The sequence below is a fragment of the Microcaecilia unicolor genome, chromosome 2, assembly GCF_901765095.1.
Source record: "Microcaecilia unicolor chromosome 2, aMicUni1.1, whole genome shotgun sequence".
Classification (NCBI taxonomy): Eukaryota; Metazoa; Chordata; class Amphibia; order Gymnophiona; family Siphonopidae; genus Microcaecilia; species Microcaecilia unicolor.
The window spans coordinates 350,468,279-350,486,882 of record NC_044032.1 but is presented as its reverse complement, the minus strand read 5'-3'; the positions used below and the strand labels follow the sequence as shown (position 1 = coordinate 350,486,882).

General features: G+C 41.2%; 1 protein-coding gene across 1 annotated transcript; it reads right to left on the bottom strand.

The window, feature by feature from the left end:
• Window positions 1-14,171: 14,171 nt before the first annotated feature.
• Window positions 14,172-15,320, bottom strand: FOXE1 (forkhead box E1). Its single transcript, XM_030192460.1, has one exon. The coding sequence runs from the start codon at window positions 15,318-15,320 to the stop codon at window positions 14,172-14,174; it is 1,149 nt and encodes a 382-aa protein (XP_030048320.1).
• Window positions 15,321-18,604: the final 3,284 nt, after the last annotated feature.

Here is an 18,604-nt window from a genome sequence, read left to right as displayed (position 1 = left end):
TTTTTAATTTGAAAGCAGTTGGGTCAAAAGAACTGAATTCAGCCATCCAATGGCATCATTTTTTTAATGAGATGTGTTGTAATTCGTTGTCTGTATATACAGAAACCTGAAGCATCTAGTGAGATTAAGATCACTTCCAGCATTGGTCAGTGTTTCTTATATGATCTGTTTGAGAAGATTCATTGGTTTAAGATTCTTGGCCATGTTTTTTTGTGAAGAAGTTTGTAGACACCAGTCACTATGGATCCTTTTACTAAGGTATGCTAATGGATGTAGTGTGCACTAACGGCTAGATTCTATATATGGTGCCTGAAAAATCCACCACGCGGAAAAAAATATGCCTAGGCGTATTCTCTAAAGTATGTCTAAATTTTATAGAACTAGAGGACATGAATTGAGGTTGAAGGGGGCAGACTCGGGACTAATGTCAGGAAGTATTTTTTCACGGCATGGGTGGTGGATATGTGGAATGCCTTCCCGCGGGGGGAGGTGGAGATGAAAACGGTAATGGAATTCAAACATGCGTGGGATAAACACAAAGGAATCCTGTTTAGAAGGAATGGTTCTGTGGAATCTTAACGGAGTTTGGGTGGCGACGCCGGTAATTGGGAAACAAAACGGGAGCTGGGCAGACTTCTACGGTCTACGCCCTGATCGTGACTGAATAGATAGGGATGGGATGGAGTGTAAATTTTAAGGGGCTTCGATGTTAACTTCAGAACTTAGTACAAGAACAGTACTGGGTAGACTTCTACGGTCTACGCCCTGATCGTGACTGAATAGATAGGGATGGGATGGAGTGTAAATTTTAAGGGGCTTCGATGTTAACTTCAGAACTTAGTACAAGAACAGTACTGGGTAGACTTCTACGGTCTGTGCCCTGAGAAAGGCAAGGACAAATCAAACTCGGGTATACATATAAAGTATCACATACCATGTAAAATGAGTTTATCTTGTTCGGCAGACTGGATGGGTCTTTATCTGCCGTCATTTACTATGTTATAGAATAGTTATAGAATAGAAAAATTTCCATGTGGTATATAGAATGCGTCCATTTAGGCCACATTTTGGTGTAAATCCCAACAACTAAATTAGGCGCTGATGGAGTGTATTCTAAAATAATGCGCATAGATTTTAGAAATGCCCATGCCCTGGTCATGCCCCATTTTCAACTATGCGACTTAGAATGTAGGTGCACCATGTTATAGTATACACTTAGTGAATTGTGCACATAAATCTCAATGCCAATTAGTTCTGATAATTGCTTAACATCCAATATTCCTGACATATGAAGAACAAGTAGCTCCAAGTGTCCTGCATTGACATCAATTCTGATAACCACCTGCGTCAATGCTGATAACACTGTTCTTTATCAACAGCTTCTGTACAGTAAACAAGAGTTGTTATTCTTCTATTAGACTTGTTGTCTTCACAACGTCTTAATCTTGAAGAAATGTCTGAATTTGCACATTATAATCAGGTTCTTAATGCTGGATAGTACCATGCATGTAGGACCATGTTTGTTATGTAGGTCCATATAGTCACATGGATGACTGAGCTAGCGCTTGCATTGCTCCTACACTCCCAGCACAGCCCACCACAGAAAGGCAATATGCCTACGTCCCCTTCCCCTCATCCCCTCTGTGGTGCACTTCAGCCCTCATTCCCACCTCCAGCAGCTGCTGAGGAGGTGTCCCTTGCAACATCAGCCACATTGTATGTGTCTTCCCCTGTCAAGCTTGCACTGTCTCCACTCACACTGGAGGTGCCTGCTGCTTCTGCCACCCTCTGAAAATCTGGCCATCTGGCTGGCTGGCTGGGGGTCAGATGGAGGTAGGCCAACCTGGGGTGCGTTAATTTATGCACCAGTGCTAGCACTTAAATTAATGCACATATTAATTGCTGTTATCCATGCAGGTAGTGTTGCTGAATATATGAATTGAGCAATCGCTTTGCTGGCGCTATCTGTTTTGGCTACGTCTGCTGTTTGTCAGGCCTAAGTTATTCATATAGCAGCTGAATATGTCCTTATATAGATACATTTTCAGCCTGCCATCACCCCAGCCCTGAAACTGGCCCTTTCATATACAGATAAGTGTTGCTATTCAGTCAGCAGTGCTCAGTGATTTTTTTTTTTGTCCACCGCTGGCTTTATGCCTGAATATTCAATGCTGAGCCGTATCTGGGTATTGACATTGAATATCCAGTTGTCTGTGGCTGGCTAAAACTTATGTGGTTAAATACAACTTTCAACATAAGGTGAACTGCATAAAGGGGTCCTTTTAATAAGCAATGGTAAGCCCAATTTGGTAGTGCCAGCCCTAGTGCGTGCCATTTCCCACGCTAGGGAAAATTGGCCATGATTTTTTAGCATTGCGCTAACCCAGTGGTAATCAGGCAGTGCCACATGCTACCTGGTTAGTGCGGGAGCGCTTACCGCCACCTCAGTGGGTGGTGGTCAGTGCTTCCCCTCACATGGCCACGCGGTAAGAGTAATCTTACCGCATGGCCATGTTTGTTTTTCAGCCTTTTTACCTACTGCAGTAAAAAGGGCCACAGAGTGCAGCAAAACTGGCCCCTGCTGCTAGCTCAGGGCCCTTTTTGCCGCAGCTTAGTAAAAGGGCCCCAACAATAGAACTCGGCATTTACTGCCAGCTGATTTCTACTGCGAGCTAAAAACACTACAGTGGCTTAGTAAAAGACCCTCTATGCTACCTCTTCAAATTAGTATCCAAAATTTCTAGGCAAGAGTACGGTTTAAACTTTGTACTGTAGCCTATAAAATCATGGGTGGAAATGCCCCATTATACCTGATTGATTCTTTCAAATGCTACTCAGTTTTCCTTCAGTAAAGCAAGTTAAACAGCGGTGAGTCAAGTGTTTGACTCTTCGATGCATTATCAGATAGTGTTGGTATGGAACTCGTTACCAATACAGATTCACATTCTACTGAATTATTTCATTTTTTGAAAGGAAATGAAAACTTACGCCTATGTTTACTAAGGTACGCTATGGGCGCGCTAGCATTTTTAACGCACGTAAATGGTTTATGCACATTAAATGCTAACACACCCATAGAAATGTATAGGTGTGTTAGCGTTTAATGTGCCTTAAATGTGCAGGGACGGTAGAAACACTAACGCTCCTTAGTAAACATACCGTTCATTTTTTCAACAAATACCTTTCATAACGTAATTTAATATTACAATTACTGTATTTTTGTATCTTTTGTGAATTCTCAGATTATTTAACTGGTTGTCTTGTTATTGTAATTCCCATTGAACTATTTTTGGTATTACGGAATAGAAGAACTGTATAGCATAGCATAACTGAAAAGTTTAATGGGTGCCCTTTGTTTGCCATAGATTTTTTTTGTAGGCACACTACCTGCCAGATTCAAGAAGTAACTAGATTTTACATATACCGTGCTGGTTTTGAGCACATAAACCCAGTACCTCACAAGAAACTGGATTAGTCCTTCCCAGAACAAACCAACGGCATTTCCACAAATGTGTAGATAGAAGTGCTAGCAGTAAACACTCATTATTTGTTTTTGTTTTTTTCAATTTATAAGTGTGGCTATTGTATTTGTCTACTTAAATATGTGGGAATAAAGCTTAATGCGTAAAACTATAAGAAAAAGGAGTAACTGAAAACGTGTTTTCACTAGGTTTCAGGATCCATACTGTCTTCATCAGGTCAGAACAACATACTTTGATTTGCTCCAGAAAGCTAGTGAAGAAATGTATTAGTCCAATAAAGAATATCACTTTACATAGTTTTGTTTATTGACCTTTTGTACATGAATATTTAGTTTGTAACTCTCCTTTCATATATTTCTAAGTAGAAAAGATGATTATTGTAATCATGGTTCCTTTATGCTTATATAGAGAGCCAAAAATAGGCTCAAAGCAGGGAATTTAATACTGGTAAAGGATTTTCCACATTACCCCCTAGATTCTATATAGCACGCCTAGAGATCCATGCTGAAATCCAGGCATATTCTATAAAAATGTGTGCATAACTTTAATTGGCTTAACAAGCGAATCAGCGTTAACAGCACTTAAGCAATGATAACTAATTGGTAATAATTAGAATTTATGCGCACAACTCGCTAAGCATATTCTGTAATGGACTGCGCCTAAATTCTGATGCACACAGTTCAAAAGGGGCGTGGCTGTGGGTGGGGAAATGGTCATTTTTGTGGGCATTCCCAAATTTAAACGTGTAGTTATAGAATATGACCCAGTGCGATTAAATCTACATGCAGGGATTTATACCATGTTTTCATTGGTGTAAATGGAGGCACGTAGTTTTAGGTGCTGGGATATCAACTAACCATATTCTATATACTATGCCTAAATCTAGGCACCGCTTATAGAATATGCTTAGGCGGAAATGTTTATTGCATGGATTTTTTAGGTGCCTTATATAGAATCTGGCCCTTCAGGTGAGAAATGATGTATATGCGCATATGGGTTTGCACGCTGACAAGAGCACATGCAATTTTATGTGAACTTCACCTAGACATTCTCAGGGGTGGAGTTTGGGTGGAGTTGTGAAGTACACACATTCAGGACAATTGTATAAATGGGCACCTTGAAGTACTAGCTATGGCGCATAACTGCAAGGGACAACCAAGAACAAGTAGAGGCTAATCAAAAGCTGAATCACCACTGGAGATGTTGCTTGTTTGTTGTGACCCCTGAGGCAGGCGGTTCCCCTGCTTAAGCACGGCCAGTGTCGGGTCCTCCTACTGGTGCTTTGAATAAAGTGTTTACAAGCAACATCTCCTGTGGTGGTTAAGCTTTTGATAAGCATCTACTTGTTCCTGGTTGCGCCTACTTTCCTGTAGAGGTTTTTTCCTGCTCGTTGTACCCATGCATAACTGCAAGGGGCCTGGGGTGGACAGAGGGTGGTATGGGCCCCTGTGCACTGAGGGTGGTCTGGGACCCCACCCGGCTCCTGCCCAATACCCCCCTGCTGCCCCGGTTTTACCTGAGGGATCTTGATAGTCTGGTGACCTCTGTGGGGGGGCATGCTCTTTCCTGCCCACTGTGCTGTTGCTATTCCCCCACCTGCTGGCAGTACCGTGTTTTCAAAATGGTGACCGAGTCTTCCCATGGTAGTCTCACAGATCTCGACAGTTTTGCAAGACTTCTGCAGGGAGTTTCAGCCGCCATTTTGAAAATATGATGGTGCCAGGCAGGGGGGAATAGTGGCAACCTAGTGGGCCAGGCAGCAAAGAACATGTTCTCCCCTGCTGAGGCCATTAGATCACCAGCAACGCACCAGGCATCAGGGCAGATCCTCTGGGCCTTTGGGCACTGCCCGGTTGCCCGACTGGTCAGTCTGCCCTTAAAAGGGCCATACACATGAATGGAGCATGGGCAGGCCATGAGCCTGTCAACAAATAATGTGCACAACTTATAGAACGCTATCAGTTGTACATGACTGGCACACCTAGGTGTGCCCAATTATACCAGTCATTGACCTAGTGTAAGGGACCATGCCTAACTTTTGATGTGCCGAAGCTGGTTTGCGTTAGTATTCTATAATGACTTAGGTGTGTGCCTATGTGCCATGAAAGAATTGACAGTAACCCCTTAACCCCCAGATTCTATATAGCGCCTACAGATCTGCGCTGAAATCCAATTGTATTCTGTAGCAAGTTACAACATGCGTAACTTAATTGGTTTAATAAGACAGTCAGTGTTGTTAACAGCACTTAACAAACAATAATGAGCACTAATTGGCAATAATTAGAATTTACGCGGACAACTCCCTAAGTGGATTCTGTAACACACTGCACTTCAATTTTAATGTGCACAGGCTAAAAGGGCCTGGTTATGAGTGGGGAACTAGGCATTTTGTGGACATTTCAAATTTTATGCTCGTTATAAAATATGGGCCTCTGCACCTAAATCTACATGCTTGAATTTTCGCCATGGTTTTGTTGGTGTAAATAGAGACGTGTAGCTTTTGGCACTGGGATATCAAGTATGTATATTCTATATACTGTGCCTAAATCTAGGTGTCCCTTATAGAATACACTTAGGTGGAATGTTTTCCGTGTGGCTTTTGTAAGTGGAGGAGTGGCCTAGTGGTTAGAGCACCGGTCTTGCAATCCTGAGGTGGCCGGTTCAAATCTCACTGCTGCTCCTTGTGATCTTGGGCAAGTCACTTAACCCTCCATTGCCTCAGGTACAGACTTAGATTGTGAGCCCTCCTGGGACAGAGAAATATCCACAGTACCTGAACATAACTCACTTTGATCTACTACTGAAAAAGATGTGAACTAAAAAACTAAAATATATAGAATTTGGCCAAGTCTATAAAAGTCACCAAAAATTGAGTGCACAAATTTATACATGGAATATAATTGAATAATAAGCTAATCAGTGCCAATTGCCATTTTAACAATTATTCAAGACTAGATAGTCCCCCCCACACACACACACAAATTGTTTTTTTATATATCCGTGGGGGTATCTATGACAGTGTTAATGCAACAACCCAGCACTCAAAAGTTTTCATATGCTGACATCATATTATATCTCTGTTATTTGAATTTCAGTGCTGTTAAATGTGGATATTTCTGATCCTGTTTCATCGTAGTCTTATTAAGTTTCAATTTGCTGTTTTCAAGTTTTCCTCTTTCATTGTACTTATGTTAATTCTTGGTTATTTTATTATTGTTATGCTGTTAACGTAAATTTGATGTTAAACTGTACCTACTGTACACCGCTTTCGGTGAATCTCTTTGTGAAGGCAGTTAAATAAATCCCAATCAATAAAATATAATAAAATAAATATTCAATCATAACTTAAAGATAATGTGTGAGTATTCAACTGTGAAGGAGCCTCGGTACGACTCATTTCACACCAGGTCCTCAGCCCAGTGATTCACTGGCGCCAAGCAAATTCCACAGTTGTATCAAATTATACAAATTTTTTAAAACTTTTTATTCCTTCATAAAACCGTTAACTTCTCTTAATCTTGAGGTCCTGGCAATCAGTGAAATTTTGTGGAGATACAGAAGATTACGAGAAGTTAACGGTTTTATGAAGGAATAAACAGTTTTTTTTAAAATATTTTGAATAATTTGATGCAACTGGGATTTGTTTTGAGAAGATGAACTAAGCGAATCACTGGGGTGTGGAAACGACTTGGTACTGAGGCTCCTTCACAGTTGAACCCTTCTCCACCACCGCTAACTCCAGACTCCGTTTCTTTTATCTTGCTGCACCATATGCCTGGAATAGACTTCCTGCACCGGTACGTGAAGCTCCATCTCTGGCCGTCTTCAAATCTAAGCTAAAAGCCCACCTTTTTGATGCTGCTTTTAACTCCTAACCCTTATTCACTTGTTCAGAACCCTTATTTTATCATCCTCACCTTAATATTCCCTTATCTCTTGTTTGTCCTGTTTGTCTGTCCTAATTAGATTGTAAGCTCTGTCGAGCAGGGACTGTCTCTTCATGTTCAAGAGTACAGCGCTGCGTACGTCTAGTTGTGCTATAGAAATGATAAGTAGTAGTAATATTCACACATCTTGGCTGTGATTAAATATATATAAGAATTTTAACAATTATTGGCATTAATTAGATTTAATTGGAACTTATGCATCTAAATTTAGGCATGGGCTCTGTGCCTAACTGTACATGTGAATAAAAAATGGGGTGTGTGGAAATGGCAGAGTCATGGGATAACGGGGTGTTCCTAGCATGTATGCATGTTATTATAGAATACACGGGATACACGCTTAATTTAGGTGTGCACATTTGTACCACGTTTCAGTTGGTGCAAATGGCCGTGCCAAAACTAGGCACAATTCCCAGCAGGGGCATAGTCAGACTTTGGCGGGAGGGGGGCCAGAGCCCGAGGTGAGGGGGCACATTTTAGCACACCCCCCCCCCCAGCGCCACCGCCACCACCAACCTTGACCCCCCCCCCCTCCCGGCGCCAACCCTTTCGACCCCCCTTCCTACCACCACCAACCCTCCCCAGCCATCACTGTCGGGTACCTTTACTGGCGGGGGACCCCAACCCCCACCAGCTGAAGTCCTCCGTCGCGGCTGCTTTGCTGGCTGATCTGCAAGGCTTCATTCTGTTTCTGTGAGTCTGACCATCCTGCATGTTGTACGTGCAGGATGTCAGACTCACAGAAACAGAACAAAGCCTTGTAGATCAACAACGCGGCCACACCAGAGAAGAGGACCTCGGCTGGTGGGGGTTGGGGTCCCCCGCCAGTAAAGGTACCCGATGGTGGCGGGTTGGCGGCGGGAGGGGGTCGAGAGGGTTGTCGGCAGGGGGGACCAGGGTCAAATCTACGAGGGCCTGTGGCCCCACGTAGATACACCCCTGATTCCCAGGCATAAGCGCTATTCTATAAACCATGCCTAAGTTTAAGCGTGGCTTATAGAATAGTGCTTTTTATTTTACTTGGTAGAGTGTGTCTTGGAGGGTCATAAGAATCTAGGCCCTTTGAGATTCTCTTTTGTGCAATTCGGGGGGAGGTGTAGACGAGGGGGGTGGGGGGGGGGCAGGGGATCAGGAAGGGATGTTTTAGTATGGTTTATGAAAACAATATGTTCTTTGTTGCTTTGTTTAATATGATACCATTCAATAAACAACGTTTAAACATAGAATAGCACTTTTTGGCATTGATTTTTTTGGGGGGTGCCATATGTAGAATCTAGCCTTAAGCGTATCCCTTTGTGGTGCCTACTTCTTGGCCCTGAATTATACAATTGCCCCATTCTATATAAGATATGCATGTACCCACTCAGAGGAAGAAAGATTTTCCTGCCTCAGAGCAGTTGTAACATTGTTCAAGAGAATTGGTTTGTTCCTGGGAATGAATTGCTGTCAGCCTTTTATTCAGGCACACACCCTGGTTATTGCCTTTACAAAACAGGGGTATAATTGGCATGTATAACAATAAGTCCCAAGCACAAAATGTTATCCGGACATAGAATGACAGAGCAGACAAGGCGCTGTTAATTTAAAGTGGTGACTTCTTAATGTTTACAATTATGATTACTGGGATCATCAGAGTCTAATTCCTCAGTGCTGCTTGTTGAACTCGTCATTAGGCAGCAATGTGCAATTCTTCATTCATCCACATTATTGTTCTATGCAAAATCTTTTTATTTATTTGCTGCACTTGTATCCCACATTTCCCCACCTATTTGCAGGCTCAATGTGGCTTACAAAATGTTACAATGACAGTCACATTAATAAAATAAGAATTTCAGAGCGACGGAATAATAATTTCAGAATTATTACAAATATAGTTTCTTCAATATAACATCTATAATATCAAGGGTGACTGAATGCAATCACATAATATCACTTTTATCTGGCAGCAGGATTGCTTGTACAGGGAACCTCTGTGCATTGCTGCCTAATGACAAGTTCAACAAGCAGCACTGATGCATTTGACTCTGATGATCCCGGAAATCATAATTGTAAACATTAAGAAGTCACCACTTTAAATTAACAGCGCCTTGCTTAATCTGTCATTCTATGTCAGGATAATATTTTGTGCTTGGGACTTAGTTTTTAGAGTCATTTAGCTGTCCCTGCCTGTGTGAATATTAATTCATCCTCTCTAGTTGATTCTTCAAATTTTTACCGGCATCCTCTTTAATATGATCCAAAAATGTTTAACAAAAGTTGAAACTTTCAGTGTCCAAGAAATCTTTTTTTTGTTTTTAAGTAATGCAGTGTTTCTGCTTTCCCTTAGTGAAAGGTTTCCAGTATAAAAGGTTCTAGAGAGCTCATTTTTATTTCAGGCATTTAAAATTTGGAATGATTTCCGTCCTATCAGGCTACAATTTTGTTACATGTCTTTTTGCTGACAATACTTTTTTTTTTTTGAAATATGTGACTACCCATGATGGGAATTAAATAATATAATTTTAATGTAATAATGTAATTTTAAACTAAAATTGAATAGAGAGAAAACTAAATTTCTGTTATTATCTAACTCTGGCCGTGTCATAAACTGTCAAAACTTCACAACTGATAATGTAACTATCCACTGGAGTCCCAACTAAAGATACTTGGCATAATAATTGATTCCTACGTGGTATTTGACATCCTAGTCCATGCAGTCATCACAAAAACCTTTAAAGCAATGTGGACGCTAAAAAGAATCAGACATCTCTTCCCTAATGATATGTTTAGAACCTTAGAACAATCATTAGTATTATCACACTTCGATTATTGCAGTGCCATTTATGCTGGCTGTAAGAAACCTTCCTTGAAAAAACTGAAGACAGCTCAAAATACAACAGCCAGATTAATCTACAACGCTACGAGATTTGAAAGTGCAGTTCCTTTGCTTATAAAGTTACACTGGCTCCCAATCAAAGCCAGAAGAACATTCAAACTATGTATATTTGTTTTCAAAACTGTATGGCTTGACCCCTGATTATATGCAACCTTTAATTGATCTCCCCCTTCGCAACGCTCTCCCTGGTTCAAGAGATTATCTATCTGTCCACTATCCCAGTTGCAAAAATGTGATCTGCAAGTCAACATTCCTTCAAAAAGGCAGTAAATTAATCCTAATAATAAATCTACATGTCAGGATTCCCTTACCTCTGTACCAAATGGTGGAAATCCTTCCCCAAATTCATCAGATGGGAACCTAGGGACCCGTTTACTAAGCTGCATAGGTGCCTACGTGCACCCAACGCATGCCAAATTGCAGTTACTGCCTGGTTACCATATGATGTGGCCCTTCCGGTAATTTCAATTTTGGCGTGTGCGCCTCCGCTACGTGCGTCTGAAAAATATTCTTTATTTTCTGATGCGCGGCAGCTACGAGCGTCGAGTGGAATTTGACGCGCTTAGACCATGACCGCGTGAGACCTTACCGCTAGGTCAATGGCTGGCGGTAAGGTCTCAGACCCAAAATGGATGCGCGGCAATTTTCATTCTGCTGCACATCCGTTTTTGGCAAATAAAGGCATTTTTTGTAGGTGTACTAAAAAAGAATTCTGCGTGCGCCCAAAACACGCATCTACACTACCACAGGCCATTTTTCAGGGCACCTTAGTAAAATGACCCCCTAATTATTTGATACTCCGGAAATACCTTAAAGCCTTTCTGTTTATGCAGTTTCTCACGGATGATCGTAATTAATATAAACCCCTAATTGTACAATTATTCCAATTTCTCAGTTTCATTCTAATTGTTATTATACATGGATGACTATAAATTACATAAGTACATAAGTAGTGCCATACTGGGAAAGACCAAAGTTCCATCTAGCCCAGCATCCTGTCACCGACAGTGGCCAATCCAGGTCAAGGGCACCTGGCACGCTCCCCAAACGTAAAAACATTCCAGACAAGTTATACCTAAAAATGCGGAATTTTTCCAAGTCCATTTAATAGCGGTCTATGGACTTGTCCTTTAGGAATCTATCTAACCCCTTTTTAAACTCCGTCAAGCTAACCGCCCGTACCACGTTCTCCGGCAATGAATTCCAGAGTCTAATTACACGTTGGGTGAAGAAAAATTTTCTCCGATTCGTTTTAAATTTACCACACTGTAGCTTCAACTCATGCCCTCTAGTCCTAGTATTTTTGGATAGCGTGAACAGTCGCTTCACATCCACCCGATCCATTCCACTCATTATTTTATACACTTCTATCATATCTCCCCTCAGCCGTCTCTTCTCCAAGCTGAAAAGCCCTAGCCTTCTCAGCCTCTCTTCATAGGAAAGTCGTCCCATCCCCACTATCATTTTCGTCGCCCTTCGCTGTACCTTTTCCAATTCTACTATATCTTTTTTGAGATACCTTTTTGTGTCCGGCATTCATTACACTTCCATCTTATTTCTCACGCCGAAATGAACTGATTATCTAATTTAATTTGTGATTTACTCAACCATCTATGTACTTAATGCAATACTACTTTGTATTCCTCATACCGGAAATGGCGATCGCTACTACGGCATACTGAAAGCCACACTGCGCCTGCAAAAAGTGGGAAAATGTGGGATACAAATGCGATAAATAAATAAATAAATAAATAAATAATCCTCATTTAGGGGACCCTTTTACAAAGGTGTGGGATGGCTAACACGCGGGTAGCGCACACCAAACCGTCAGTACTGCCGGGCTACCACATGCACCTGGTGGTAATTCTGAGTTTGGCGCATGCCAAATCCCAGGGTAGAAAATAAGTTGCTATTTTCTACTGCAGGGGCCATTTCCGACAGGATTCAGCAGATGGCACGTGCTGCATGGTTACCGCACGGGTAGCGCGTGAGCCCTTACCGCTAAGTCAATGGGTGGCGGTAAGGGCTCAGGCCATAAATAGGCCACTCCTAGTTTTAATTTCAATGCACGCCCATTTCCCAGCACATTTTTGAAAACGCCCTTTTTCTCAGCCATGTTTTTAAAAAATGGCCTAGCGCGTGTCTAAAAGAACACGTCCACACTACCGCAGGCCACTTTTTACCGTGGCTTAGTAAAAGGACCCCCTCACTTTGTTATTACTACTTAACATATACTACCCTGCATCACCTTTTGTACTATTAATTACAATAATTTGTTAGCCACATTGAACCTGATCTATTGGGATAATGTGGGATAGAAATGAAATAAATAAACGAGGTATTTGTAAATACTGTAAGAATTGTTTTAATTATTGTATAATTTCCCTTTATTCTGCTGCTGGTATCTTTCTGGAAATTGCCTCTTGGCATTTACTGCTGATTTCTACCACAAGCTAAAACCACTGTCACAGTTTAGTAAAACACCCCCTTAACCAGGCAGTGCCACTGAATAGCAGCACTGATTACCATGGCACAGTTTGGGCTGTGCTGGAACGGTCTGGGGAAGGTTGGGGTGGTCCCTGAAGTTATGCAGGGAATAATATTCCGTACCGGTGCCCACATAGTTAAACCAGAATGTAGGCCCACTTAAACAGCAGTGCTAACTTTACACAGTTTGCCGGTACGGCATAAACATCAGCCATATACCCTGCATAAACTCCTGGCATCGCTGCTGAGCCAGATTTTCCACGCTGGTGCCCAGACATGACCTGGCATTGAGTATCTTGGTCTAAATTAGCCAGCGGCAGACCACAGTTACAAAAATGCTCACTGCCAATGGCTGAATATTGACCCAAATATTTTTAAGCTTGATTATGTTTTATTTTTCAGCCAGATTGTCATATTTCAGCTTTTAGCAATTAGAATGCAAAAACTGTTAATACAGATAAAATACGTTTACTTCACCTTCCCCATAATCTTCTGAATCATGCTGGGTAGAGCTTAATATTGCATAGAATTTGTTTAAAATAGATGAATTAATTTCTTGCAGAATTCCAAGGTAATAAGAAAACATTTGCAGCATCTCTCGGGATTCAATGTTACCTCTCGCCCAGCCTCCTATTTTTATAAAGGTGAACCATCTTTTTAAACCTCAAAGGTGTAATTTACTCAGTCAAGCTAAAACACTGACTGCTTTAACAGCTAGTCTTTTATTGCAGGTATAACTTGTAAACCAAGAAAGTTTTTTTAAAAAACGATATAAAAATATGGTGCCAATCGGGTGTTGTGTCTGCTACAAAACCAAACTAGATTTAAGCAAAGCAAAGCCTGTTTGCAAAACTGTGCTTATGTCTCGCTGTACAATTCTCCCCCCACTGTGACACATTAGTGCATACAGAATCATTTTAACATTGCCTTATTAATCCCACGGAGGAAAGGAATGAAGAAAGTCATTGCCCAACTTCTGTAAAACTAGAATGCAAAACTAACATATTATTGCAATCATGGTTCCTTTATGCTTATAAAGATGACCCAAAAATAGACTCAAAGTGGCGAGTTTTAGACAACATTTTCCACATCACATGCCAGAAATTGCTGTTATTGTGCAGGTGCATACGCGCCTAATTCCACTTACAGCGCCATATTTTTAAAAAATGTATACGCATCGGGAATAGCACTATCCGATCGAATGAAAATTCCCAGCGCTTCACGCGTGTTCACACTGATTTTTTTTAACCAGCATACAAGAACAAAAAAATATATAACTGCCAGGTATACTTCCAATCTTTCCCCCACTGAATAGTTAATAAGAGTTGCCCTTTGTCACATTCCTGATAATAAGGCATCTTTTCTTTTCACTGCAAACTTTTCTCAAATTGCAGACACAAATCTTTCCACGTTGCTGGAGTACGTTGCGTGCCTGAAGTATGCATTGGAGCCGCCAAGCTGCCCGTTGCCATTATAGCTGCTAATTGAGGCATATTGGCTAGGAGACATCCTCCCATAGAAGTCCATCGTATCGCTGCTTAGAGCCGGAGGCGTGGGCACGGCTAACCGACTGGACGCCCCCAAGAGGTGGCTGTTGCTCTGAGAGCAGGACCCCTGATTCATCTGCAGATGCCCGTTTGGAACAGGGTAATGATAGGGCACTGGATTGGAAGACCTGGGGTAAATTGCACCCGCGCAAGCTTGCCCCTGGTAGCCGCTTCCGCTCAACGTGCAAGAGCTGGTTGAAGAACTCAGGTCTGGACTCAGTGCTCTGTTGGACTGTTGGATGAGCTCAGAGCCAGGGCTGCTCAGGCCACCGGGGTAGCCTATCAGAGTATTAATGCTGAACATCCTGGACTGTCCAGAGCTAAACCCAGGTGAAGAGGACGGGTAGTACATGGAAGAGTGCGGAGTAATCTGTTGGCTATAGCTGGGACTCACTGTCATGGTCATATTAGGATACATTGAACTAGGGTAAACTGGCCTGCCAACTTGCATCGATGAGAACACGCTTGTGTCATGTAAATAGGACGGGTAGGTGGTGATATCGCTTCGTTTAAAGCGCTTTCTCCTTCTCAGAAAGCTGCCGCTGTCAAACATATCTTCCGCATTGGGATCTAAGGCCCAGTAGTTGCCTTTCCCGGGACGGCCCGGCTCCCTGGGGATCTTGATGAAACAATCGTTCAGGGTTAGGTTGTGCCTGATAGAGTTCTGCCATTTCTTCGAGTTGTCCCTGTAAAAGGGGAACCGTTCCATAATGAATTTGTAGATGTCCCCCAGAGTGAGCTTTCTGTCTGGCGAATGAGCAATGGCCATAGCTATGAGCGCTATGTAGCTGTATGGGGGTTTTCCCCTCTGTGGGGTTCTTTTTCGTCTCCTTCCCTTTGGGGTCTCTTCTAATTCGGGGTCTCGCACTTCAGGCATTGAGTCCTTCTCTAATTTGACCACCGGCATGCTAAAATTGTGGGTCTGATGAAGATTAGAACCTGCAGAGGTGGCTGTGGAAGGCGGGTGCTGGTTTTCCGCTGTCATCCCCTACTTAGTTTATTGAAAAAGTTGTCCATTTGGTCACAGTAGGAGGTCAGTCACTTATAAAATCACACTAACCGTTAGCTTGGAAGTGATAATTTGCATATAAAAATATTGATTTTTAAGTGGAGTAAATATATTTCAGAACTGTAGACATCTTTAAGCTTAATTAATTTATGGCACAGGAGTTCAAGCACATTTTCTTCTCAGTTGCTGAGTTTTCACAATTTACAGAGAGAAAGTAGGGGAAAATGCTTCAGATCTCTCTGAGTCTGCTACCCTTCAGGCAGATTTTTTGATTATACAGGTTATTATGATGAAAGATGATTTCGTGCAGGCTACATTCTATACAGAAAAGTCTCATATCGCTGGACTACAATCTTCCACTTTTGACCCGTATAGTAAAGATGAACGGGTCCAACAGAAAAAGTGGCAGCAAAATCCCAGAGGAGGAAGGACTGAATTCAGTTCAAGTTCCATGAAGTAATGTAACTGCAGTGACTCCGCATCTCCCAATTAAAAAAAAAAAAAAGAGGAAGAAAGAAACAGAAAAGAAAGCTGTGCAAGGTACATTAAGTAGAGAAATCCATTACTTAGGTCATTGCTTCTTCTTTGCCTGGTAATCCATCACTCCCATTTCGAAATGTCATACATCCTCTTCATCGCATGAACGGTGATCTTCAGAGCTGAAGGTCCATATGTATCTTAAATCAGAAACAATGAATCTTAAAACAACAGGTCAAGAAATGACAAGCATGAACTAAGGTACCCCCTTTGAATTTAGGGGCCTTTTTATTAAGCCGCTTAAGCATCTACATGCACCCAATGTGTGCCAAAATGAAGTTACCACCCAACTACCACATGGCTCTTGTCGTAATTTCATTTTTGGTGCATGTCTGATACGCGCGTCTGAAAAATATTTTTTCTTTTAGGGAGCATGTAACGGACGCGCGCCAAGTGACATTTGACACACAATTTTGATTTTGCCGCACATCCATTTTCAGCAAAAAAAGGCCATTTTTACAGGTGCGCTAAAAAATGGATTGGTGTTTGTGCTCCGAACCCGTGCCTACACTATCGCAAGCCCTTTTTCAGTGCATCGAGTCAAGATCGGGTGCCATAAGTCAATAGCAAGTATAGGGGGCATCTTCAAAATGAATTTCAGCATTACCGTCTTGCATTATTCAGTGTGTGATATTTGCATTAATATATTAGTGAATGTGCAGTACTCGCCTACAGTGAACCGGGGCTCAAGTCGCAAATATTAATCACCCTATAGAAAAGTAGACTGTCAGGATGTTCTAAGTTATAGCTAAACAAAGATTCTTACTGAACTAACTAAATATAGATATAAATAGATACAGATCTATATATTACATAGATATAGATACAGATATTCTTGCCTTTTAACTGTAGGTATTACAGATTCTATCTATATAATATAATTATAATATATAATAATATAATATTCTTATCTTTTAACAGTACGTCTCTAGAATATAAAGTGCAATAATAATCACAACGAAATGGGCAAATATTTCACAAATCGAAGAAAAAAAACTAATCATTTATAATTAGGTTAAACGCTGGCACATTAAAGTTACCCACACTTATGTTAAAATACATCATATCATATCTATGTATAATCTTTAAAAAGAAAATCGCATTCACTCCAAACCAAAGAAATATTACGTTTAGCGGCACCCACCCTACACTTACTTTGCTAAACCTCTTCTTTACACAGCTCTCATCTTCTTCACTTACCATCCTATCACCGCATCAAAACAAATAAGTATCGAAATCTCTGTTAAACAGCACACCCGCTTCCTGCTTCTGTACCTTGGATAGGAATCAATGGTAAACTTCTCAAAATTGAATGAGCTAGAGTAAAAACAAATGAGCGGCTTACAAAAACTTTGGTCAGCGGCAGATCTGTTCCCCTCTAGGTAAGGGAAGCTTCAGTTAAGTTCCAGGTGCCTGCCCTACCCCTTGCCTTTAAATAAAAGAGCAGATACCTGGAAATTAATTTCGCTGCTGCCCAGTGAAGTATCACAATAAGAGCACCCTGGAGCATTAGTTTAGAGCTGCCCGGGGATCCACTGCAAAGTAAGAGCCACCCCGCGCTCAGCCGTCATCCAGCTCAAGGAAGAAGAAGGGAGCAGACTCACTCTTCCCTCCCTGCTTTTGGGGGCTGAGACTTTTAGATCGCGGTGAAATGTTTCAGTGCGCGCATGACTTCTGCAGAGCACAGGAGCAGGAATGGGAAAAAAATAAAATTACCATCTTTCCTCTTGCCCTTCAAAAGGCAAAACAAGGAACGTCAAGATTTAAACTTGGCCCAGTATAACCCCAAATCAAATGTTAAAAAAACAGGTTGCTGAGGCTGTACACTATATTGCAGGTTAGTAAGCAGCGGTAAGGAGGTAAAAGTGAGAGAAAACAAATGAGTGGGTTCCTTTACAAAAGCATATCTACCTGATGGAATAAATCATGACTTGACCTTATAAACTTTGTATGTTCAACAGCTCACTGTTATGGCTAAAGCAAATATTCTGTTTTCTAGTTTTTGACATTTGACTGCCTTTTCAGCCTTTATATTAGAAAAGGTGTAGTTAATAAAATAAACGCATTTTCACACGATAATGATTATGTATTTAAACGCGTATGAAATAAAATATAGTGTGTGTGTGGGGTGGGGGGGGGGGGGGGGGTTCACGTGTGTCTGTAAATGTATTTCTGTAGTTAAACTAGTCGCTTAGCTCCAGTTGGAACAACTTTCCTACGAAGATATTCCCTAGTCTCGATATTTTGATTTCGCGGTTTATGACAAGCAAGACGAAAGGCAGACTGTTTTTTTTAATTCTTTTTTTGTGTGTTGTCCCCCCCCCCCCCCCCCCCCCCCACAAAGTATTGGATGAGATATTTAGGTTCAACCCCATTTTTAAGGTATTAACCAGAAAAGGCAGACTTGGAAAGAAACACAGATATTGAAAATGATCTCATCTAATATTTGAAATGTATTTGTATCCCTAACATCAACAAAAACACTGAGCATTTATTTCAAATCATATCAAAACTGATATTATATAGCTTAATCTGAAAACTTTGGGGTTTTAAATATAGAGAGAAAACAAGGTGATTGTAAATATATTTCAAATGTTACTGTATTGAGACACATTTTGTCTCTTGCTTTACCTAGAAAAATTAATAAGTGCCTAAAATATATTGTGAAATTAAAGTAATTTGCTATCCATTGTCTTCAGGAATTCTTATTGCTGTCCTATTAA